Here is a 26,964-nt window from a genome sequence, read left to right on the forward strand (position 1 = left end):
TACATACAAGTATAAAGAGGGAGAATTGTGTCTAGTAAAACCCTTATTATTACAGGACTCATTTTTAAAATAGGCTCAGATATATCATGTGACAGGCTTACTAGGATAACTCCAAGTCTATAATGAAATTTCCCCTAATGGTAATATAAAGAGATTTCCACAGTGAATATACATTATGTTGCAAAAGGCATCCATGAGATGTATTTCAAAAATGCAAGATGCTTTTTATTTACATTGTTCTAAATACATTTATACTATCTTTGTCTTAGCTAAATTTGTTTTTAAATATGTATTAAGCAAGTAAACATCTATAACTATTAATATCTTTTTCTCTTTCGATCTATTCATTCTCTGCACCACAAATAAAACTTATCTATAATTTTTCATTGGTTTTCAGACTAATTGAAAAGCTTTCAAGGGAATTAAAAAAAAAAACCAATCACTTGTCACACACTGGATTAATTTATTCAAACTTAAACATGCGTGTATGATTCAAAGACAAAAAAAAAAGTTCCAGGGCAAACACATTGCTCCATTTTCAGCTACTGTCCTGGCCTTTCTAGGCTATTCAAGGGCTGCTAGACTGATCCAGGCTACCTTAACCCACTAAGAAACCAGGCAAATCCATGAGCCGCCAGGCCACTGGGCAGACATTCTGAGAAACTACTGCCTCCTGGGGGATAGTGGATGTGGCCCTTGGCAACCAAGCACTGCTGCCCTCCATATTCTCTAAGGAAAGTGGTGGGCACTCTGGGGTGGCCTGAGCCTGGGCAATGTCGATGAGCGTAACAGATGTAGCAAGTAAAATAATTAAAGCCTCTTCTGACTCTATACAGGGAGATGAGAGCTCCAGATTACGTGACTTTTCAAAGATTTCCCTAAGTCCTCTGTGCAGGTTAAGTGCACTTTAAGTGTATTTGTCTGTGTTGGGAAGTTGACGGGTTGGGGGGAATGGAAGCGGGAAGTCACAGGGAGACGGTGAAGAGGAGGGAGAGGAAACAAAGATGTGAGTAATTAATACTCTTTGCCCTAATAGACAGGTGGTGTTTTTGTTCATGCAGGAGCGGGCCAGGTGCTACCTGTAGGTTGTCCCGGGCGGAGGCAGAACGCAGGTGCCGAGCACCGGGACAGCCACCAGGGAGTCAGCTATGCAATGGCCGAGGCCGCTGTGACTGCGGAGTCTGCATCTGTCACGTGACGGAGCCCGGCATGTACCTGGGGCCTCTCTGTGAATGCCATGAATGGGTGTGTGAGACCTACGATGGGGAGACGTGTGCAGGTAAGGGACTGGAATGGGACAAGAGGAACGAGCGCTGTCGTGGTGCGTAGAGTGCTCCTTCCCTTCTCTTCTCACGTGCTCAGAGTATCAAAGAAAAACAGACGCACCTGTGAACATGCTTGACTCTTCTTATTCCTTTGACAATGCTTGATGAGTAATTGATTTCCGAGACTTCTGTCTTTGTGGCCTGTGGGAAGAAATGACTCATTTAAAAGGAGGGAAACAGAGTTTTCCAGTTACTGATAAAAATGTTATTATAACTAGTCCCTTTGGGAATCGTTGATTCTAATGCCTTCCCTCCACTTTGGACTCAGGCTTTGACAGACAAGTTTTACATCCCTGGGAATCCACCCACATATACCAACCTATCAGGCTCTATTGTTTCTCTTTAAGGTGCTAATTTGGGACAAAATTCATCACCCTGTTGATGAACCTTTGATTTAATGGGGTTTTTATGACCCGGAAAGAGAGTCCTAGCTCATGAAATACAATCCACAGCATCAGTGTCCCAACTAAGGTAGGGCAGTGGAAAGTTTGTCCAAAGGATCCAAAAGTTGAAGGTGCTGACAATTACTCTTATCAGGTAGAAACTACTGACATTATATCTAGTTTTTTTGGTAGTTTTTTTTTTTGTTGTTATTAGAACTGATCACCTCTTTCTCATTCGGTTATCTTAAAGTTTTCCCTATGCCATGGAAAGGTTAATTTATCTGTGCAACCACTATGTGTCAAGGGTAGGATTTACATGGAAGTTTTCCTAACATAAACTAGACCAAATCGCCTCTTCTAATCTCCACTTATCAAAATCAGTTAAAATAAGAAAAGATCCAGATATTTCCTTACAGCAGGTGAAATCTTCTCCAGCAAGGGCCTACCCAGCCCCACTCTCCATCTTCCCTTTAGGGATCTTTTAATAAATTAATTAATTTATAGGCAATTGAGTGACCTGTCTTCCCTCTCCTCCTCACAGAATAATATTCTTTGTGTGTGTCCTCCAGTGGAGACTTCCTTGCCACTCATGTCTGAAGTCTCTCTCAGTTTTCCCCTAGCTGACTGAATTTGTTTCTAAGACCATATCTGAAAGCACCTTCCTTCTTGTTTACCACAGGGAAAGATTTGAGGTACCTACTCCAGAAGTCAGACGTGCTTCTTTTTGTTCTGCCTATGATTATATATTACCTAAAAATATTAGTGGCAATTTAATTCCATTTTTTTATTTCTAGTTTTTCCATGTCTTTAATTTCTTGGTTCCCTGAAGCATCTTTAAGCAATAGCAGAACTTAAGACCATAGGTCTCCAATCAAAAAGAACATTAGTCCAAGCCCCTCATGAGACAGATGAGGAAGATAGCAGTGTTAGCTAATGAGTGATTTGTCCAAGTTTATACATATAATTACATGGAGGTTGAATTTTATATGGGGACTGATGAGCAGGGGGAAAAGTAGTTATGCAAATGAATAAGAGGAGCACAGGGGCTGTGGTCCAGTCTGTGCAGGGCTATGCTTCAGTTCTTTAAAATATTATAAACTACAGAGGTTGAAGTGCTGGGTTTTGAACTCAGGTGTTATAACTCAAAGATCAATATCATTTCACTCCACCATATTAAGTCCCCAGATTAATATGAGTGTAATGCAGGTTAGAATTCATATAAATATAAACAGGAAAATAAGCATTTGCTATATGAAACATATTGCTATTTCACCCTTTGAACTGCTTCTGCTTGAATCTTTTGAATTCTGGTCAGTGTTTTATGGACAGCTGAGGAATAGGGTGTGAGAACAAATTCGTCTTCCACACTTTATTTTTTTCTTTAAAGAGAAGGTTTAGGACTGAAAGGGAAAGGGGTCAGAACAATCCTTGCTTCTAAGGAACTGCCTCTAACCCCTTTCCTAGTTTTTCATAAACGTGTCATTTTTTGAGGCCAAGAGACTCAATTAGGTCATTGTGAATGTTACAGGAATTCCGTTAGTAAAAGGCTAACACAAATGCATTCCAACAGCAGGTTTGGCAAGTCTGGTAGGAAAAAAAAAAAAGGAGCAACTTATTTTAGCAACAATGTAGCTAAGATTATGAAGTCCAATACTAACACAAGAATATCAAGAACAGTTTATAACAAAAAACGCTTGTGGTTGGCATCAAAGGCCTCCTGGTATTCTAGGAGAAGGGACTTAATATGCAGGCTGCTCAGCAGTGGAGAAAGAAATCATGTAAATAATTGTGAAGATCACAGGTGCTCCTGGGTAGTCTGGTTCCTCTATGAAGAACCTGGACTCAATCCTCTAAAATATGATGTGCCACCATTTGTTACTTTAACTTTCTAAGTCTCAGAAAGCAGAATATTATTGAGGGTAGCCATTTGGAAGGGAAACTATATATATATATATATATATATACTATTTCATTCCACATCCAACTGCTATGTGGCTTTTATTGCCTGTGGCATTTCCTTCTCTAATATCATGAGTTCTTAACACTCTTTTTTAGATTCAGTTTTATTTTGTTGGGAAAGTAAAAATTGAATTTGAGACGTCCTCAACTGAGCAGCCAAATTATTAAAAAACCATAAGGTAAAAATCTTCATTATTGAAGAATCTGAGCTAGCTTTGTTGTCTAAGTTGGGAAAGCTAAGGCTACAGTTGTGAATTATTGGGTGTTTTTTTTTTTGTAAGTAAAGTGGACATTTGTTTCTGATATAATTCATCAGGGTTCTCCCCCACCCCCTCCCCCCAATAAGAATTTGTGCCACTACAGCCTAGTAAAAAATTAGAGATGAAAATGGCAATCCAGTTGTTGGAAGCCTAGTTTGGGACAAGTTCACTCCACAGTGCCTATCTGTAAGTGGATGTTTAGAACAAGCACCCTAAAAACTTAGCCCAGTTAAGGTTCCATGCGGTCCATTTAAGTGTCTGCTTAGCCTTTGGAATTAGGGAGGCAGAGACAACCTTTACCCCCAAATTGGGATTTCTTTTTAATTTCAATTTTTTTAAATGTATTTTAAACTTAAATACAAAATGAGGGGGGGAAACATTTTCACATACACAGCAGAACACAGAAGATTCAATGTAAAATTCTATTTCCTACTAATTTCATCCATTTCATTGTCTTTTCTTCAGGGGGAGGAAACTATGTAATAAACACTACACATTGTTTTCAAAGCTACCCAACTTTTTTGTGCTTCTTTCAGTGTTTTCTTCTATTCTCACTTTACATTTTTTTTCTCACTCCCTTGCCAACCTGCTCTAGAGAAGGTTACAATTAAACATGAATATATGTATATCTATACTGGAAAAACCATAACTTTGACCTTATTAAAAAAAAGTTCTACAGGTGGCTAGGTGGCGCAGTGAGTAAAGTGCTGGCCCAGGAGTCAGGAGGACTTGGGCCTCACACACTTAAAACACACACACACACACACACACACACACTATATATATATATATACACACATATACATATACATATATACACACACATATACATATAGGTAAAAACATAATGTACATATTTGTGATTGTGACTTCTTTTTCTAGAGGTGGATAACATCTTCCTTGATAAATTCAAATCTTTTCATATTTTTCTAAACTCAACTTATATCATAGTGGTATTCCATCACAATAAAATATCACAACTTGGTTAGCCATTCCAAAATTGAAGGGCTCCTATCATTTTAACTGATCTGATAGGTGTAAGATGATATCTCAAAGTTATATTAATTTGTATTTCTCTCATCAATAATGATTTAGAGCATTTTAATATAACTATATATAGTTTGGATTTCTTCATTGAAACTGTTTATATCTTTTGACAATTTGTCTTCTTATAACTTATATTTATATTCTTATAAACTGGACAAAGTTCTTTATATATTTGAGAAATGACACCTTTATCTAAGAGACTGTCTATGCAAATTTCTACCCCCACCCTCCCCACTTTTCTGTTTTCCTTCTAATCCCAGCTAAACTGGTTTTATTTGTACAACAACTTTTTAATTTAATATAATCAAAATTGTCCATTCTTATACCTTACAATGCACTCTACCTCTTGTTTATTCATGAATTGTTCTCCTATGCATGGATTTTAAAAGTAATATGTTCCATCTCCTAATTTTCTTATGATATCTCCCTTTATATCTAGGTCATATATCCATTTTCATGTTATCTTGGTACATAGTTTAAGTTATTGGTTGATGCCCAGTTTTTCCCAAACCATTTTCCCACTTTCCCAACAATTTTTACCAATAATGAATTCTTATCTCCAAAACTAAAGCCATTACCTCTATCAGACACAAAGTTACAACTGTGTGTTGTATGTCTACTTTGTTCCACTGATCTCCCATACTTATTAGCCAGTACCAGATAGTCTTGACATTTACTGTCTTATAATGTAGTTTGGCATCTTATATGGCCAAACTGCCTTCTGTTCCATTTTCCCCCATTAATTTCTTCAAAATACTTAACCTTTTGTTTTTCCAAATAAATGTTATTATATTCTCTAACTCAGCAAAATATTTTTAAGCAATTTAATTGGAATGGCATTGAATAGATAAATTAGGTAAGACTGTCACTTGTATTATGTTGGTTTTGCCTACCCGTGAAAAATTAATATTTCTGCAATCACTTAAATCTGATTTTATTTATATAAAGAGTATTTTATAATTATGTTCATGTAGTTTCTGGTTCTATTTTGGCAGGTTTACTCTCAACTATATATATACTGTCAATAATTATTTTCAGTCATGTATCTCTTGCTGTCTCTTCTTGCAGGGTTTTTTGGTGATAAAGATTCTGGTCTTTTATATGGGTTTATTTTGCATCCTATTAATTTTCTAAGGTTATTAATTGTTTCAACTAATTTTAGTTGAATCTTTATGTTTTTTTCAAATGTATCATCATATTGTCTTCAAAAAGGCAATCTTCTTTACCTCACTTCCCATTGATTCCTTCATTTCTTTTATTTCTCTTATTGTTATTGCTAGCATTTCTAAAATAATATTGGTGACATATATTGTAGTTTCCCTGTTTATCTCTTTTAATTAAATCTATTTTAGCTTTAACTTTTTCTGAGATCATGATTGCTACCCCTGCTTTTTAAAAAATGTTAATATCAGCTGAAGCATAATGAATTCTATTCTTGACCTTTATTTTAACTCTGTGTATATCTCTCATTTTTAATTGTTTCTTGTGTAAGATATATTGCCAGATTCTTATATTTAATCCATTCTGCCATCTATTTCCATTTTATGGGTACATTCATTCCATTTACACGCAAAGGTACAATTAGTAGTTGTGTATTTTCCCTCACTATCCTTCTTGCCCTATTTACCCTGTCCTTCCTTCCATGTCTCATTTACTTCCAACCACTACCTCTCCTTCCTTTCTTTATTCTACCTATCCCTCTAAGAACCTCTCCCTTATCTTCTCACCCATAATTATTAATCTCCATAACCTTGTAAACGTCCATCTTGTATCCTATTCCCTTGCTTTCTTATCTTTATAAATTTAGAAGACTTTTATATTCTTTTATATCTGTGTGTGCAGTTCCTCTTTAACCCATTTCTGATGAAAGTAAGACTCCAGGGGTGGCTAGGTGAATACACAGTGAATAGAGCACTGGCCCTGGAATCAGGCAGACCTGAGTTCAAATCTGGCCTCAGACACAACACAAAAACTAGCCATGTGATCTTGGGCAAGTTGCTTAACCCCAGTTGCCCTCCAAAAAGCAAAAGAAAGAAAAAAAGAAAGAGAGAGAGAGAGAGAGAGAGAGAGAGAGAGAGAGAGAGAGAGAGAGAGAGAGAGAGAGAGAGAAAGAAAGGAAGGAAGGAAGGAAGGAAGGAAGGAAGGAAGGAAGAAAGAAAGAAAGAAAGAAAGAAAGAAAGAAAGAAAGAAAGAAAGAAAGAAAGAAAGAAAGAGAAAGAAAGACTCCAGGACTACTACCTCTCCATCCCCATTTGCTTCTTCTATATGAGTTCTTTTTGCTCCTCATTTGTATGAGATAATTGCTCTTTCTCTAACCTCTACCCACCCAATCAACCCATCTTTCTCAACTCAGTCAAAGCCTTTATTTCAAACTACTCAAGTGGTGGCAGTGTTAGGATAACTGATAACATTTTTACATATAAGAAATAACCACTTAGAGCTTATTGAGTCCATTATAATTGGTCTTTTATGTTTACCTTATGTTTCTCTTGAATCTTATATGTCAAATTTTCCCTTGAGTTCTGGTCTTTATGTCACAAATACTTGAATGTCTTCCAGTTCATTGAAAATCCATTTTTTCAATTCAGGATTATACTTAATTTTGCTGGGTAGGTTAATTTTTTAATCACAACTCCACATCTTTTGCCCTTCAAGATATCATGTTTCAAGATACACAGTCTTTTAATATAGAAACTGTTATGTCTTCTGCAATCCTGATTGTAGCTCCACAGTATTTAAATTGTTTTTTGTTTGTTGCTTGAAGTATTTTCTCCTTAACCTTGGAGTTATGAAACTTGACTATGATATCCCTGTAAGCTTTCATCATGGGATATCATTCAGGTGCTGATTTGTGGATTTTTAAATGTTTATTTTGTATTTCTTGTCCTAAAATTTTTGGACAATTTCCCTTAATAATATTTTATAATATTCATCAAGACTCTTTTATCTGAACTTTCAGTTGTTTTTCTAATAAGATGTTTTGTATACTCTTCTTTTATTTTTAATTCTTTTGATTTTGTTTTATTATGTCTACCAGGAGGTGTTTACACTTCACTCAGGTAAAACCTCTAACCCTGGAAGTAGGATCTGTCCTGAGGTGCTCTCAAGTTGTATTAAGTGGATAACTCCTTTATCCTGACTTTTATTAATTTTTCTGCCACTGTATGTTCACTCTGAGGTGATGTTCTGTCTATATAGTGGGAGAAATTTGAGGAGCCTGGACTTTTCTGACCTACTTTGCCATCTTCCCAGAATCCTCTCTCAAAATTGGTAATTCTTATGATAATATCCTCTAAAAGTCATATGACATTATGACAATGAAACATGAAAATTATATTAAGTCTGACTTACTATTTTTAGGGGCATGCCCTGCAATGAAAGAAACTCATTATCTTTCTTGAAGTTTATTCCTCTGATTGCTTCAAGACCATGAAAAATCACAATCAAATGAATATTTTGATTTTATAGCTGAGGAGAGAAGTATTATATTCATCATGACATTTTAAATCTGCAGCCATAAGTTTCTCATTCTGGGGAATGTCAGGTATAGAACAGAAACAGGTTTGTATTAAGAACTAATCACTTTCTTCAATTTCCAATTTGTTTATGACTTAGGAATCTCCCACAGAATTATGTAGTTTGAGATAGGACTAAATTTCTTTGAATTTTATTATTTGGTTAGCAAAATACATTGTTCTGTCCATGGATATGTTGGTAAATATTTAAGTATCATCTCCCCAGAGGGAAAAATTGTACCTATGACATACTTTTTTTTTTACCATAATCTTTATTGCTACCATTTTCTTTGTGACTTTTATGTCTCATCAATGAGAAAAAAAATCAAACCTTGATTTTTAGCATTTGTAAGTCTCAGAGTTGCAAATGTACACACTGAAAATATAAGAAGCAGATTACTGAGGAGCTGGCTTCCTGACGCCTTACTTTTAATCTCCACAAACATCCTAATCATAGTTTTGGGGAGACAGTAGGTTTCCAAAGTTGAGGTCAGAAGAGCACAATGTCTGGTTGCTTCTACTCAACTGCACCTGCTGTCACTCTATTTCAGGCCTTGATCACTCCTAACCAGAAGTATTGTAATAGCCTCCTAATTTTTCCCTGCTTCTAGTTTCTTCTCTTTCCATTCCACCTTCCATATAGTTACCAAAATTGTGTTAACAAGACACCATTCTGACCATGTCACTCACCTAGTCAAGAAACTGTACTGATTCACTCTTGCCTCTATGATCAAATAAAGCTTCCCTCATTGGGTCATTAAAGCCTTCACAATCCAGCCTATTTTTTTCCATACATACATTCCTCTCTTATACATACTCTATGATCCAAACTGGATCTCTTGTTTCTCACATATGACATTCAATCTCTGGCCTTTGCACAAGTTAGCTCCCATGCCTAGAATGAGCTCTCTTTTCAAATCTATGTCTTAAAATCCCTCTCCTTGAAAATTCAACTCAAGTCACCACTCTTATTTTATGCCTTCCTCGTCTCTTCCCTGCATCCCATTCCTCTGCCCCACTCCAACCTGAAATGATCTTTCCTCTACTTTGTGCTTATTATGAGTCTATTGTATTGACACATAATTGCTTTCTTTCCCTTAATAGAATATAAATTCTTTGACGAAAGGGGATATTTTATTTTGTCTTTGTAACCCCAGTTCTAAGGACATTTTTAATCACAAAGTATCTAACACTTAGAAGACTCTTAATAGAAATGCTTGTTGTTTCAAAGAAAAATAAAAGAAGTAAGAAATAACAGATGGAGAGCCTGAGTGCTACACTGTTACCCAAGGGATTATGTGCTTCTCTTTAGGCAGGCTAAGATTTTATTAGCTTTTTTTTTGGTTGCCATATTCCACTTTTAATTCACTGTTGGGCTGGCAATCCACTAACTCCTTCTAGATGATGTTTAGATAAAGTGCTTTTTGGTAACACTGACTCCTCCATCTTATAACTGTGAAGTTTTTTTTTTAAACCCATGTGCCAGTATTTCCTCTCCCTTTCTCTGTTTCTCTGTCTCTCCTTCCCCTCCCTTCCCTTCCCCCTTTCCCTCCGTTCCCCACTTTTGAGGGGGGAAGGCAAGGAAATTGGGGTTAAATGACTTGCCCTAGGTCACACAGCTAGTAAGTGTCAAGTGTCTGAGGAAAGATTTGAACTCAGGTCCTCCTGACTCCAGGGCTGGTGCTCTATTCACCACTACACCACCTAGCAGCACCAATATATCCAGCTTTTAGGACAATGTTTTATTAGGGCAAGCATTTAATAAATGCGTATTGATTGATCAATTAATCTTCATCAATTCCAAAGACTATTCAGAAAATTTCTGTGTTTCAGGAGAATTATGATGTCAAATTATTACTGTCCAGGATGCAAAAAAAAAAAAAGAAAAAGAAAAGGAAAGGAAAGTGAAAAAAGGAGGAAAGGAAGAAAGAAAGAAAGAAAAAGGAAAATTGATATTTTGGGATTGTTTAAAATATGACAAAAGGGACTTGAACCCTACTATTTTTTGTAATTTCGCTTTCCTAGGATTTTCTCTGAACTCCTTGTGGGGAGCCATTCTCAGTAAACTTTTCTTCTTATACTTTTCTCTTCTTTACATAGAGCTCTGTCATACCTAGCTTTTGATTCCACTTAGTACTACTTTTGGAGTTTATAATTTCCCACATTATTCTCATCACTAATTCCCTTGCTCATTACATTCTTTTGGTGTCCCATCTTCCTACTCCATAGAGGCTTTTGCCTTACTCCAGTTCACACTTAAAGGTCAAAGTTTCTTCTACCCAGGGAAGAAGCAAAGAGCTAGAAATTCTCTTCTCCCCAGGTAACTGTTTTATCATGCCTACAGCTCTGCTGCACTGCCCTGGGGCCATAGGCACCTTACCAGTTGCAGAAATATCCTGGCATGTGTCCAGTTCATTTCAAAGCTTGGAAGCACTAGCAGGGCATATTTCTATCATTATATTATTTTGACCATATATTACAAATGGTATATTTCCAGCTGTTATTTTTTCAACATTAAAGGAAATGGGTAAAGTTTCCCAGGAAATAGAATAGGTCATATAGAAACCAATTTATTTTTGATATTATATTTAGGTTTTAAAGGCATACATAGGTTTTTCCTTGGATTCTTGAAGTCTTCGAGGTATATAAAAATGTAGAGCCAATACCTTAAAGACTTGGGTGCACTATAAGAGCTGCTCAGTTTTCTAGGTGTTGAACCAAGATTTGCTGAAAATAAAACTAAGAAAAATCTGTGCTCTAAAATGGGAGATAAGAGAATAAGAGAATCTAGAAAGGGTCCATTAGTCTTCATTATTCTGAAATAAATAGGAAGAGATTTTCTAAGTCCTATGATCATAGGAGCATAGGACCAGAAGGGGACCTTAAGGATACCCTAATCTCCCAAATGCTACAGAACAAAAAACTAAAATGAGATGTCTAAGGTCCCATAGATAATGTGTTACAGAGCCAGGATTTGAACCCATATCTTTCAAACCCAGTATTCTCTCTACTCTATGAACTATGCTTCTACAAAATTGCATTGCCATAGTTGCAACTGAGATTGTGTCAAGCCTCAGATGTTAAATAGAAGGTTAACCTAGTAGGATGAGTGTGGGAGGCCAACAGCAGCAAAAGAGGTCATACAACAATAGTAGCTAATATTTATATAGCACTTTTATGCTCACACCAACCCTGGAAGATAGGTAATATTGTTCTCCCCATTTTGCAGTTGAGGAAACTGAGTCATACAGAGGTTAAATTATTTATCCAGTATCACATGGCTTATAAGTTTATGAGGTCATATTTGAACTCAGATCTCCTTGACCTGTGTTCTATCCACCGTGCCACTTAGCTGTAAAACAAGAAGCCAGCCTAGCAAACTCAATTTGTCTAGCCAGGAGAACACAGTTGCTTGTATGTGTGTGAGGTCATTGAAAATAAGGACTGTTTCATTTTTTTTTTGTAACCCCAGCACTGTGCCTGGAACATAGCCTATGTTTAATAAATGCTTTTTGATTGGTTGGTTATTCCCTATAAGGTAATGCTAGAAGAATGCTATCCATAGCTGAAATTTCTACAGGAGATCATGGTGATTGGGGTTAGCCCCAAATGTAAGCTTAGATAACTCCATTAGTACATTAACTGGGCTAGGCTTGTTAGTTTGGGAAATTCATCTTACATCTGTATTCAGAATTGACTGCTTTGCCCTTTGTTTCTGTAGCAGGTGAAAGATGAAATAATTGAAGAAACAAAGGTTAGAGCTTCCAAACATATTGACTTATTAAGCAATACATGCCAATTGCCTACTCATTCGGAGCAGTAATCTTCCTCAGCTTTGTCACTGGATCCCAAATAAAAAGAGAAAGACAGATTTTTATACATTAAAAATAATTAGTCAAATGAGGCTAATTAATTAAAAGAAAACAACCAGTATACAAAATTAGGTAATCTTATTTCTAATTGGAGGAAAATTAGGGACTTTCCAAGTTGGGAGAGAGTGAACAGGTACAATTTCCTGAAATCAGAAAGACAAGTGTCCTGCTCCTCCCATGTGTCTGTCTTTGATAAAGGAATATGGAAACAATAACTAATTGATCAGTATGAGGCCAGTTTTCAGATAAGACATATGGGTTGCCTGAGATATACAACTGTGAAAAAATGACTTGTATCACTTTTCAGATCTTACTGAGTTTCTCGTCAGCATGGTGTAGGTCCTTAGTTAAGAGTCTCTAAGCAATAGGTAGAGGTGATCCAGCTTCCCAGCCACACAGGGCTAGTTTCAAACAATGTAATAAGGTTTTCTCTCAATTCCCACTATTAAATAAAGTTTTCTCATGGGAGGGAAGTTGGACTACATCCATAATTGAATAGAAAGGGAACTGAGCTATTCCAGAACTGAGTCACAAGACTGAATAAGTGTGGTTCACTCAATTCCCACAATTAACCACTTACTGTTTAAATGCCCTCAATTCACTCATTTCTTAGATATCCCATGTTGATGACCTATATTTCCAGGCCCTGGGCATGACTCCTATTTAATACTATGCAATAATTCCTCTGTATAAAAATCCTCCTTTTTCTTCTGGCCTCTCACCACTGGAATCATCATCACTGCAGATAGATCCACCTTAGTCAGAATACTCTGCCAGCATTATGTTCTAGCCCCTGGCAAGTCCTGGCCTGGTATTAGAGTTCACTCCTTCAGGTTATTTGTGTTCCTAATTCTAAAATTTCCAATTCTGGAGTCTGCTACAATATTTCTAAATGTAAACCCATCTTCATTTTTTCCAAATTAGTCTCCTCTTCCTTAGACCCAGCTTCATACCTTCCAGTCTTTTTCTTGGCCCTAAATCATTGTTTAGAACTTCTTTGCCTGATTCTCCCATGTCCGGAGGACATGGCTATGATTCTATCATGAGGTAGTATGAATGATCTTTAATCTTCTAGCCCTAGATAGGTTGATGATATACTTAAAGTCCCCAATTACTGTTTCTTATCCTGAAGAGCCGCATTACTGATTTAATCTGCAGTTTTGCATCCCTACTCCACTTCCACCTCTACTGAATTCTGTTTCAAGCCTTAGCCAAATAACCTGAACCAATTGTTCATTATTTGGGGCCTGACTTCTGTATTCCTGACCCTGGACATTGATACTAATGAACACCCATCAGGAATACTTTAATCATACAAGTCAGGCTGTTACTTGCCCTCTATTAATATCTTCAAATTCTTGTGGTATTGTCCCTCTTGGTGTCCACTTAAGCTTCTCTCTCAATAAACATTAGATGAATTCCTTTTTTGACAATTAACTTTATTTTTTTAATTAACAGAAATCTCATGTCATATATATGTATGTGTAGACATGAGCTTTATCACTGTGCAAGTTATTTAAATTTTCAGTGCTCGAGCCACTATCTAAGAATAAGTTGTAGAGAGGGCATTGATCTGCACTGGTTTCCTCATCTGGGAATTCCCAATCAATGGAATCACAGATCCAATTATTATTCTGTATATAATAGATTGAGATGAAATGCTGCCCAGTGGATGGAAGCAGCCTCAGAGTCAGTAAAGAACAGAAAGTTCTGCCTCTGAATCATACTGGCTATGTGACTCTGGGGAAGGCCATTAACTTCCCTTGTTTGTTGTTTTTGACTCTGTGACCTCTTGTGGGGTTTTCTTGGCAAAGACACTGGAATGGTTTGCCATTTCCTTCTTCAGCTATTTTACAGATAACGAAACTGAGAAAAATGGGGTTAAATGACTTGCCCACAGTCAGGTAGTCTAAGACTAGATTAGAATTCAGAGAGATGAATCTTCCTGACTCTAGATTTTGCATCTATCCACTGTGCCACCTAACTGGCCCCATAAGGATGTCCATCATTTTTCAGTCATGTTGAGCTCCTAGAAGCTCTCAAAAACTAAAAGTTAAAGAATAGTTGCTGGTCTGTATTTGTAGAGGGACTTATTTCACATCCACTCATGAAATTATGGGTCTGGATCTATATATTTAGATGGTATGTGGGTACAATATTACATCCAGAGTAACATATCAAAATTTCATTTTAGGAGCCAGCTCCTAGATAAGGAAAACATTTTGTTTCCTGCACTGGGGAATTGAGCCCTCTTATAAGGTAGACACATTTTTCAAGGTTCTATGTTAGTCCTGGCTGGGACTGCATATTTAATTCACTGGAGTTTATACCCTTGCTCTAACTTCACCTTTTATGAGGAGATGAAGACTGAAAAATACTTAAGGGAGTTTCTGGTTTCTGCCAAGAGCATAGTTCCTCCTGGGAATGAAATGAAAGGTGGTTAAACAGCATCATTGGGTGTGCTCAATTGATATGAAATGGTAGGTAGTTCTCAGGCATAATAGAGTTAATTACAAGGATGGTTCTTATCTGTGAAAGGAATCTGGTACAGGTTTATTTACTGAGCTAGGAAGATGGCTATGTGGTATCATCAACATAGATGATTTCAGGCAGAAATAGAGAACCAAGACTGTAGGTTCAGAGATTTAAAACACACACACACACACACATGTACACACATCCAAAAGCAAATATCCTCTTCTGCCCCTCCAAAAACAAGTTCTTTCCCCAATATTCCTGTCTCTGTCAATAATACCAACATTTTTCTAGTCACTTATACTTGAAACCTTGGAGAGATCTATGTCTTCTTCCCCATTTTCTCCTTTGCCTCCCCAATCCAATAAATCCAACTTTATCATGAATATAAAATTTGAATTTGAATCAGTTAATATGTCAGGAGAGCCTCATGTCCCGGCTACTTATTTTAAAACTTTGTTTAGAAAGATTAAAACCAGCAAAGAATCCTTTAAAATGATGTTTGTTTAAAAAATGCTGCTATTATTACCACTAAAGAAATTCCATGGAGCATTCAGAAATCCCTCAGAAGCCTTTATTGCATGCTAAGTCCCTGACTGAAGGGTTTGGAGATGAAAATTACTTTTGGCTTTTGGCAAAGATAGCCTCTAGGGGAAAATGCACTAGAGAACAGAAGGCCAGTGATGAATTCCACGGATCCACAGGGGTGCCCTCCCCCTTTTCCCCCCCATGGTTTTGCATCTGGACATAAATCCTGTTGTGTAAGGGAGAAACTCCCATCTGTAGCTCCTTCTGATTTTTCTGATCACAACTTTTCAAGGGAGAAACAACAAATAAGAAAACCCCACCTCCATCTGCTCTGTCAGATGCAGTTCTTTCTCTTTCTAGAATTCTCTCACTTTGACAGTCAAAATGCATAGTGATGTGGTACCATTGGATTCATCAGACCCCATGATAACTACTGATAAACTGCCATGATAACTACATGATAACTGCCTAAAATCTACTGACAAAAGACAGCAAAGGGGAAGGCATAAATGACCCAAAGAATACCTGATTTGAAGCAAACTTAGCAAAAGAACATCTAGGTCTGGACCTTTAATTTGGAAGTAATCATTTGTTTTGGAAACCATTTTTTTCCCCTCTGGAAGCCTGACTCAAATCTTACAATCATTTTTTAAACTCATTTTTCTCTTTCAGTTTTCATATTTAATCTGACCAGAAAATTCTGTTGATTCTTCCTTTGAAAATCTCTATCATATCTATCCTTTTCTCTCCATCCTGCTGCCACTACCATAGATGCATATTACCTTCATCTTTGCATATTCCTTAATCTTAGTGCCTTTCTTCTGAGATTGTATGCTTCATATAGCTTCTACATAGTCATTTGCATGTTAAGTTACCAATTGGATTCTATATTCTTTAGGCAGGGACTGCTTTTTATGTCTCTCTTTATATTTGTAACACTTAGCATAGTACCTGGCATATAGTTGGTGTTTAATAAATGTTTGTTTACTTGACTCCTACTCTCTGAACCTCCAGGTTCTTCTCCAATACATCCTGCATAAGGTCACCACCAGAATAATCTTCTCTAAAGTTTTTTTTTTAATCCTTCATGCCAAATCTTTCAAGGCCCAACTCTTCTGAGAAGCCTTCCTTGACCACTTCAGCCCTCTTTCATTTCTCTCTGCTTTTCATTTGAAAATTATTTGTTGTATTTAGCATACAATTAAAGGCTTAATCATGTAGATTGTGTTTTACTTTTTTGTATCTGAGCTGCAATGATGCATGCAGTTGTGCTTTGTAAAACAGAGTAAGACAGGCAAAGCCAGCATGATGCCCTGAAATAAAAGATGGTGTCATGGCAGGAACTCACTGAACTCAAGTATTCTCTTCAGCAGACTATTCTACTAGACCTGGCTCCTTCCCACATTCCCTTGTTCTGTTTGTTTATTCTGCTGATGATTTTGCTTTATGCTTTTGGTCCTGCCTTTTGCTTTATTCAGGACTGATATCTAAGTCTGCTCCTTTTCATAGCCAACACAATGAGCCTTGTTTCCAGTTCACCCTTTCTTCTTATTCTTAGGCTAGGCCACACATCTGCTAAACATCCCAGCTCTGCTACTTACTTATTATCTATGTGACCATGGACAATTTGTTTATTCACTCTGGGTCTCACCTTCCTTCCTTTATAAAACATATATATGTATATGTATGTATTATATATAATATATGTGTGTTTGTGAGTGTGTAGACATATATGTATACACACACGCACACACACACACACATATACGTGTGTATGTTAGATTAGATGACCTTAGATGTTGTTCCTTTCAGTTTCAATGAGACACCATGGGACAATAGAAAGACTGCTGTTTTTGGTATATAAAGTGCTGTGTTCAAATTCTCTCTCTACCACTGGATTTTGGGGAAGCCATTTAATCCCTTTATCCCTTAGCATTCTCATTTCTAAAATGAAAGGATTGGATTCCATGACCTTGAAGATTTCTTCTGCTTCAATCCTGTAATTACAATCCTGTAATCCTCCCACAATAGTGCTGCCCCTCCTCACTTCCAAAAGCATGGATGGAATGGGATGGTTTACTCTATTGAATTTAAACTGCAACTCAAAGCCTATTTGCAAGGGATTCTCTTCATCAGTGGAGACTGATTACTCAATATTCTATACATATTTGAGGGGTGAGATTGGTGAAAACTTAAAGGGAGAGAGATATTGTTCTTTTGGCTTCTTCTTTGAGAGAAAAGGCACAGTCATTACAGATTCTCATTGAAAGGAGACTGAGAAGAAACCAATATGCAGAGGAGCAGGTATCATGAAGACTCAGACATGACTAAAACAACTAAACACAACAAAATGTATTTTTATGACAATCTACTTACATGAATTAACCGCGTATCAGATTATAGAGGAATGTGAAATCTAGAGGAAAATGCATGTCAAAACAGAACAAAAAAGGTAATTCAATATGAACACAAGCCAAAACACAAGTAAATTAGTCCTTAAACTACTTGCTCCTACTATAGTCTTTTCCTTGTATAATATGGCAGCAACAGTTCTGGAGTAGAAGAGTCTGAACAGTGACATGATTCCTAAATAAGCCCATCTCTCTGGGCCTCATTTATGTCATTTTAGGCATATGAACGTCTTTTGTTATTAAGAAAAGAGGGACTTTTGATGGAAAATGATTTTGTTTCATTGGTTTATTTTCAATTCAGCTGAAAAGCCTTGGGATTTCATTGATATAGGAAACTCCTAGTTAAAGAAACCTTTCACTAATGCCAGTTGGCAGCTTCCCAGTATTTTCTAATTTCAGAGTTGCCCAGAATACTGAAAGGTTAAGTGATTTCACCAGAGATTTGCAGGTAGTATGTGCCAAGAGCCAGATACAGAGGCCAGGTCTTCCTTACTTTCAGGCTAACTCTCTTTTTTACTTCACATCGACTATATGCGAAGCACTCAGTAAAATGGTTTTATTTTATTTTGTTTTTAATGAAAGAGCACGTAAATATAAAAGCATTATATCACACGATTTCTTCCTATGAAGCTCTGAAGTATAAAAGAGCTTAAGCAAACACATCAAAATAATGGAACTTGAATTTGGCTAAGCCTAACTCATGTCCTCTTGGCTGAAAGAGTTTATCTATCATTCCGTACTTGTGTCATAAAGAATTTTGGGTTTTTTTTGTGTGTGGAGATATTAAAATAATGGTATAAGAAACTCTATCTGCCTCAGGCAGGTGGCACAATGAATAGAGTTTTAAATGTGGAATCAGGGAAATCTGAGTTCAAATCCTCGGACATTCACTAGTTATGTGATCTTGGGCAAGGCACCTAACTCTTTTTTTTTGCCTCTTGTTTCCTCATCTATAAAGTGGTAATAGCACATGCCTCCCAAGGTCAAGAATATAGATAAAGTGCTTTGCAAATTTAAACTATCATATAAATGCTAGCAGTTGTTATAAAATTTGCATTTATCCCATTCCCTGGTTTGTGAGAGCCAGTCTCTTTCAGAGGCCAGCAACTTAGTCAAGAAGAACATAAAAAAAAAATTCAACTTTAAAATGTTAGTTCTGTGATCCAGTTTAAAAACCTAATCAAAAACAACCTATCTTTCATCTGTATACTTTCAGTAACAAATGAGGCTTTATGAAAATGTGGTTATATCAAACTGAGTCTGTCAGTACCTGTCATAAGAGGTAGTACGTGATTTTTCAACCAACCAATAAGTATTGAGAATTTAATTCATGTGTAGAAGACAGACATGAAAAAAAAAAAAAAAGAAATCTCTGTTTACAGAAGCCCAATATCGATCGGCTCTACTGTCTGTCTTAACAACAGGCCCAGAATTAGCTATTTATGTGTAAGGTCAAAGTAAACAAGAAATTAGACCAAAAAGAAAGAGATAAAGAAAAGAGGATTTTGACTATCACGATAAACTCTGCAACTTGACCTGTTTAAATAAGAAAAGAAACTCTGAAAAAACAGGCAATGGACAAAAAACAATCCTAGAAAAGCTTAATCAGCATATAATTACCATGAGGAAGAAGAAAGAGTTCTTAGACCAATTTTGCTAAACTGTATCAAAATTAGAGTAAAAGGTTATTTGAAAAAAAATTTTAAAGTCATGGAGGAGAATGGCAATATGATGAGACATATTGCCTTAACAAAACATCAGAAATCAAGGGAGAAAACCACACTGCAAAAAGTTTGGTGTGAGTTCCTGTTAAATTATATGTTTCTGAAAACATATTTAGATGCGACCAAAAGACAAATAATAAATCTATCTGATATGGAATAGGTCTGTCAACATCTGTATAGTAATGTATCCTCATTGCAAAAAAGTAACATTGCCTTTTTGCAATCTCCTACTACCATATCTAATGTGCAATGTAAAGACAAAGTACCATTGGAGGTGACACAATTTTAAAGGCTCTTGGGACTCTGTTCTCAAAATGAAAGAATATACACAATGCTTTTAGCACAATAAAATAAACAACAACAAAAAAGACTAGCAAAAAGATGGTGGAATAGAAACAGGACCTCTGCACTGCTCCAGCTCTCACCACCTCCAATCCATGTAAAAGGGGACTCTGAACAAACTTTGGAGCGCCAGAACCCACAAAATGACACAGAGAAGATAACGTCCTGCTGAGGACAGCCCAGCAGGCTGGCAGGAATCAGCCAGCACAGAGTTCTAGGAGCTGAGCACAGCTCCACACTGAGGTTTTAGCCCCAGGGCAGGTCTGACTAGTATGTGCCAGAGGGACTCCAGATCACCAGCAGCTGTGGTGGTCCAGAATTATCAACACATAGATGCTAAGGACAAAGTAAGAGGTCAGTGCAGTGTGGACTTTGGAACCAGTAGTTGGGAGTGCGTTGGCTTTTGCCCCCAGGGTGAGAAGCCGCTGAGGGCTGCAGCATAGCCGCCAGCCACATGGAAGTTGCAGCTCCTTGCATGCAGACTCTAGGGGGACCAAGTGACCAGGCTGAGGGGTAATAACTCTTTCTTTAACCTGCTTGGATCTGGATTGTGGTCTAGGGTGGAGGTCCTGGGGTGTGCAACCAGCTTTCCAGAGCATGTGGAGGCTTCAGAGAGGGCACCCAACTAATACCTCCAGCATCTGAGAAAACCCCAGCATTTGGTATGAAACTCCCCTGTCTGGTAGCAGAGTCCTACTGTGGCAAAAGGCCCAAAAGTCAAGCAATTGAGGGGCAACATGACCAGGCAAAGGAAGCAAACAGAAGAATCCAACATCAAAGCATGGAATGCAAGGAAGACAGTGAAGTCAGAACTCCTGCACCAAAAGGTTCAAAGGAAAATATGAGCTGGTTACAGGCCATAGAGGACCTTAAGAAGCAGATAAGAGAACTGGAGGAAAAAATTGGAAGAAAAATGAGAATGATGCAAGAAAATTATGGAATGAGAGTCAGCCTGACTGAGAAAAATGACATCTTAAAAAATAGACTAACTCAAATGGCAAAAGAGGCTCAAAAAGGCAATGATGAGAAGAATGCCTTAAAAAGCTAAAAAAGTTCACTGAGGAGAATCATTCCTTCAGAATTAGATTGGAGCAAATGGAAGCTAATGACTCTATGAGAAATCAAGATGCTGTTAAACAGATCTAAAAAAAATGAAAGAATAGAAGGCAATGTGAAATATCTCGTTGGAAAAACCACTGACCTGGAAAATAGATCCAGGAGAAATAATTTAAAAATTATTGGACTACCTGAAAGCCATGATCAAAGAAAAAACCTAGAAATCATCCTCCAAGAAATTCTCAAAGAAAACTGCCCTGATATGTTAGAACCAGAGGGCAAAATAGAGATTGAAAGAATCCACTGATCACCTGAAAAAGATCCCAAAAAGAAAACTCCTAGGAATATTATAGCCAGGTTTCAAATTTCCCAAATCAAGAAGAGAATATTACAAGCAGCCAGGAAGAAACAATTTGAATATTGTGGAAACACCATCAGGATAACACAGGATCTGGCAGCTTCTACACTGAGGGATCACATGGCTTGGAATATGATATTCTGGAGGGCAAAGGAACTGGGATTAAAACCAAGAATCACCTACCCAGCAAAACTGAGTATCATGTTTCAGGGGACAAATTGGTCATTTAGTGGAATAGAGGACTTTCAAGCATTCTTGATGAAAAAACCAGAGTTGAGTAGAAAATTTGACATTCAGATACAAGAAGCAAGAAAAGCATGAGAAGCTAAACAGAAAAGAAATCATAAGGAACTTATCAAAGTTGAACTTTTAACATTCCTACATGGAAAAACAATAATTGTAACTGATGAAACTTTTCTCAGTATGAAAATAGTTGAAGGGAATATATACATCTGAGGGTATACAGGTATATGAATAAATACATGAATATGTCTATATATGTTTAAAGGTATACACAGAGGGCACAGGACCAATTTAATAGGAAGGGATGATATTAGAAAGGTGAAATTAAGAGGTGCGAGATGAATATAATGAGAGGAGATGGGGAGAGACAGAATGGGGTAAATTATCTCATGTAGAAGAGGCAAGGGAAAATGGTTACAATGGAGGGGAAGATTAGGAAGGCAAAGGGGAATGGGTAAACCTTATTCAAATTGAATTTGGCTCGGGGAGGGAATGAAATTCACACTAAATATGGTATCTCACCCTACAGAAAAGTAGGGGGGAATCAGATGAGAGAGGGGATGATAGAAGGGACGGCAGGCTGGGGGGAAGGAAGTTGGAAGTACCCACTTTGAAAAGGGACAGGATCAAAGTAGAGAATAGAATAAGTGGGAGGTGGGATAGGAGGGAGGGAAATATAGTCAGTCTTTTACAATATATCTACTATGTTAATATTTTGCATTATCTACACATGTGCTACCTATACTGAACTGCTTATCTTCCCAGTAAGGGTAGGTCACAAGGGAGGAAGGGAATGAATCTGGAATATAAAGTTTTAAAATCAAATGTTTAAATATATATATTCACACACACTGTTATTAATACTATTTTACATGCAATTGGGTAATAAGTATACAGGCACTGGGGCATAGAGATCCACCATGCCCTACTGGAAAAGTTGAAGGGGGTATGGGAGAATATATGGGAGAGAGAAGATTGTAGGAGGGGATATCCTTTGCTTCTGCTATTTTGGGGCAGTTGGTAGGAGAAAAATGGGGCTAACATTTATAACTCAAAATCTGGTGGAAATGAATGATGTAAATCAGAAATTAATAAAGCATTTGAAAAATGAAAAAAAAAAGAAAAAAAGACTAGCAAGTATCAGTCAATCAGTAAACATTTATTAAATTCTAACTATGTACCAAGACCTGTGTTAAGCTCTGGGGATATAAGGAAAGGTAAAAGACATTCCTTGTTCTCCTGGAAGTCATAGTTTTGGGGGGAGACAACATGCAAACAATTATATACAAATTACATATGGGACAAATTGGAAATAATCAATAGAAGGAAGGCAATATGTTGTACCCAGAAAATGTGAGCAAGATCCGAGTAACAATTTAGATTTGGACTCCTTATTTTACGCCATGTTGGCTGATCAGGCCATATGGCAAGCTGACAAGGTACAGGCCCAGATCAGGTAAAGCCTTAGCTTTTAGAAGGGTTTCACATGGCCAAGGGTTAGGTATTATGTGAACTGAAACTTGCAGAGGCCACAATCAGTGACTGGTCAGTAAACACCTTGAAATGTCTGCCAGCGCCAAGTCTCCATGACCTAGCAGCCTACCCACCTCTGTGAAGGCAGAGCTAAACCTGGCAGTCTGCTCACTTACCTGGAGAGCTGATTGGGGGATGGGAAAGAATGGGGCCAGGTACAACAATTAGATTAAAAGGTACTTGGGAAATCTTCCTGTAAAAGGTGGGATTTTAGTTGGAATTTGAAGGAAGCCATGGAAGCCAGGAGGTGGGGACAAGGAAGAATTGCATTTCAGGTTTGCAGAAGAGTCAATGACCATGCCTTGAGTTGGGAGATGGAGTATGTTCCCAGGAGATTGAGAATTTTGTTGTAATCAGGAGATGTAGTGTGTTTTTAGAAGAGCTACAAGGAGGCCAGTGTCTCTGAATCACATAGAATTTGGTGTCTGTCTGTTTGGGAAGTGGAGTACAAGTAGATGGGAAAGGCAAGAGAAATACCTGGGTAAGAATGGCATTGAACACCAAACAGAATATTTTATGTTTGATCTTAGAGGTGATAGGGAGCCACTACTTTCTGACCTCTATAAAGTCTTTATGGAAATGGTTTAGGAGGTAATCATCAAAGGCACCCTTAATGAAAAGCTAAGAAAGGAATAGGCAGACCTTTTCAGGTAATTTTCCATATCAGGCACACAATTGGTAGAGATGTAAAGAGACCATGTAAGGTTGTATTCTGTTTATATTTTATTGATAAATTGCATTTAAACACAGCCAACTAAAACAAACAAATGTACAAATCCAAAAGAAAGTATCCCTCCATTGAAGAGAGAAGCAAAAGTACATTGGGATTGGGATTGATAGGACATATCACTGTACTTTTCGGTAACTTCCTGTTTAGCAGCACAGAAATCTCTGGTTTTTACATTTAAGGAGGGGATGTTGGCGTCACCTAGTGCAGTTAACCTGAGTTATGTATTTTATGTGAGGAGCAGCTAGGTAGAGCAGTGGACGGAACTCTAGGGTCTAGAGACAAGAAAACCTGAGTTCAAGTATGGTCTCAGACATTGACTAACTGTGATCCTGGGCAAGCAACTTAAGCTGCTTACCCTAGATTCATCTGAAAAATGGGATCATAAAAAGCACCTATTCTGTTGTGAGGATCAAATGTGATAATGATTGTATAGCACTTAGCACAGTGTCTAGTAATATAATAAGCTCTATATAAATGTTAGTTATTATTTTCATTCATATAATGACTGTCCATGTGTAGTTTGCTTTGATCAACTTTCTTGCTCCTACAGCACTGCATGCCTTCCCAAACTCTTGAAAACTTCATGTTTGTCTTCTCACGGCAAAACAATAATTTGTTGTACTTATTCATGACAGTTAATTCAGCCATTTCACAGTTATTGAGCAAGGAGCTTTTTTTTTTTTTTACCCTACTTTGGGCTCTCACAAACAGCACTGCTCTAAATACATTTATATAAATAGAACTTTTCTTCTTTTCATTAACCTCCTTGGGGTTATTAACCTAGTAGTAGGATCATTAAGTGAAAGAATAGGAAGAACTTTGTAACTTTGCTTGCATAATTCCATAATGATTTCTAAAATAATTGAACCAACTCGAGCTCTCCCCAAAGCAAATTCATCTGCTTGTCTTCCCCAAATCCTGCCAAAATAGAACATTTTACATTTTTATTGATTTTGCATTTTTTGGGCATTAGCAATTTTGAATAATCTTTCTAGTGGATAAGTACTTAGTAAATCTTTAATTGAATGAATTAAATGGTTGTTGACAGTTGTTTTCCCTCCAAAAATTGACTCTGTATATTATGAACAATATCTATTGGGCAATGACTTTTAATATTATATATGTTTAATGGATATATTTTACTTTTTTCTCTGAAGTGAATCTTTTTTTTCTAGCTGTATTGTTTTTATTTGTGCAAATGTTTTGAAAATGTTTATATAATTTAAATTGTTCATTTTAAAGCTCCAAACAATAGAAATATTTCATATTGATGATAACATTCTCTAAATGTTCCCATTTATAGATTGTATGAATTTTATTAATTCATATTGCATTAATTGCATAAACCCAAGAAAGTTACAAACTTCTCCTTGCCAACCCTGGTACTATGGAATAATTGTTGTATACACAGTAAAAAAAAAATAAAGTGATAATGTAGGTAGATGATCATTCTGTGCATTCATTTATTGATAAATTTACCTGGACAATTAATAGCTTTAGGAAAGTTGCAAGCTGTAAAATAAATCCATATAAATCATTACACTGTGAATTTTACCAACAAACACCCAGCAGAAAGTATTAGAAAGTGAATTCAAATTAAAATAATTGCAGAATGTATAAATTCTTCATAGTCTGTGAACAAGCATAAGAACCATATGGATATAACTTCAAAACCATCTTTATGGAAATAAAGTCATCCAAATAATTGCAGGCATATTAGTTGCTCCTAGGTAGGCCAATCCAGTATGACAAAAATTATAATACTAGTGAAATTTAATTCAAAATGACGAAGGATTACATTATAGAACTAGAAGAAAATGGTAATGAAATTCACCTGGAAGAACAAAATGTTCCTCAGGTTCTCGAGGGAAATAATTTTAAAGGTAGAAAAGGAGGTCTTGCTATGCCAAATTGCAAAGTATATTTTGAAACAGTTGATTAGTTTGAAACAATTGATTAGTGAAACCAGAGTAAGTGTAGAATAATATACCATAGCAAATGAACGTAGTATTTAATTAACAATGATACCCTAAGTATTGGGATAAAGACTGATTTTTCCACACAATCTTCTGGGAAAACTAGAAAGCAGTCTGACAGAATTAGGTTAAGACCAACATCTTATACCTCATACCAAAGCTAGATCCAAAAGGATTCATGACAGAGATGCAGTAAGGTCACCTTATAAACAAATTAGAACAACAAGGAAGACATGTCCTTCTGGATTTATTGATATGGGAAGAGTTCATGACCAACCAAGCAATAGAAAGGAAAACGGGATAAAATGGACAATTTTGATTTCAAAAACTTGAAAATTTTTATCACAAAGAAAACCAATGTAGGCAAAAGAGAAATAGTTACATTGAGGGGAAAACATCTTTGCAGCAAGATTCTTTGATAAAAGTCTCATTTTCAGGATTAATAAGGAGTTGATTCAAGTTTGTAAAAATAAGAACCATTCCTCAAATGTTAAATGGATAAGTGACTTTTTTTGGAGGGGAAAGGCAGGGCAATTGTGGTTAAGTGACTTGCCCAACGTCACATGTCTAGTAAGTGTTAAGTATCTGAGGCTAGATTTAAACCCAGGTCCTCCTGACTCCAGGGCCAGTGCTCTATTCACTGCACCACCTAGCCACCCCATGGATAAATGATTTTAAAAGGCATTTCTCAAAGTAAAATATTCAAACTATTAAGATCCATATGAAAATGATCTGGATAAACAATAATAAGGAAAATGCAAATTAAAGCAACTGTGACATCCTACCTCGGACAAAACATATTGTCAAAATTGACAAAAAAGGAAAATGACAAATTTTGCAGGGGTTATGGGAAAATAGACACATTGATGGAATTTGGGTAAAGCCATGAAAATGATTTTCCATTCTGGAAATGAATTTCCATCTATGTCCAAAAATTCACTAAACTGTGTACTCTCTGTGACACAGTGATACCTCTATTAGGCCTATACCCTAAAGAGATAAAAGAAACAGGCAAAAAAACTCATATGTACCACAAAAATGTGTTTAATGGCTCTTTTTGCAACGGCAAGGAACTGGAAATTAAAGAGCAGGGTACTCATTTATTGGGGAATAGTTGGACAAATTATTGTATATGAATATAATAGATTATTATTATGTCATAAGAAATGATGAAAGGAATGGATTCAGAGAAACTTGGGAAAGTTTATATGAATTGATGCAGAATGA

The 26,964-nt window shown here is 36.7% G+C and overlaps 1 protein-coding gene across 1 annotated transcript in view; it reads left to right on the forward strand.

Moving 5' to 3' along the window:
- ITGBL1 (integrin subunit beta like 1) overlaps positions 1–26,964 on the forward strand; it is a 385,210-nt gene that overhangs the window by 563 nt on the left and 357,683 nt on the right. The window contains exon 2 of the mRNA XM_069064205.1: positions 1,062–1,279. Coding sequence (XP_068920306.1) covers positions 1,062–1,279 — 218 coding nt within the window. The remainder of the gene's footprint in view (positions 1–1,061; positions 1,280–26,964) is intronic.

The sequence above is a fragment of the Petaurus breviceps genome, unplaced genomic scaffold (genome assembly GCF_028583685.1).
Source record: "Petaurus breviceps papuanus isolate PSGF00001 unplaced genomic scaffold, PetGlider_PUasm1.0 90625, whole genome shotgun sequence".
Taxonomy (NCBI): domain Eukaryota; kingdom Metazoa; phylum Chordata; class Mammalia; order Diprotodontia; family Petauridae; genus Petaurus; species Petaurus breviceps.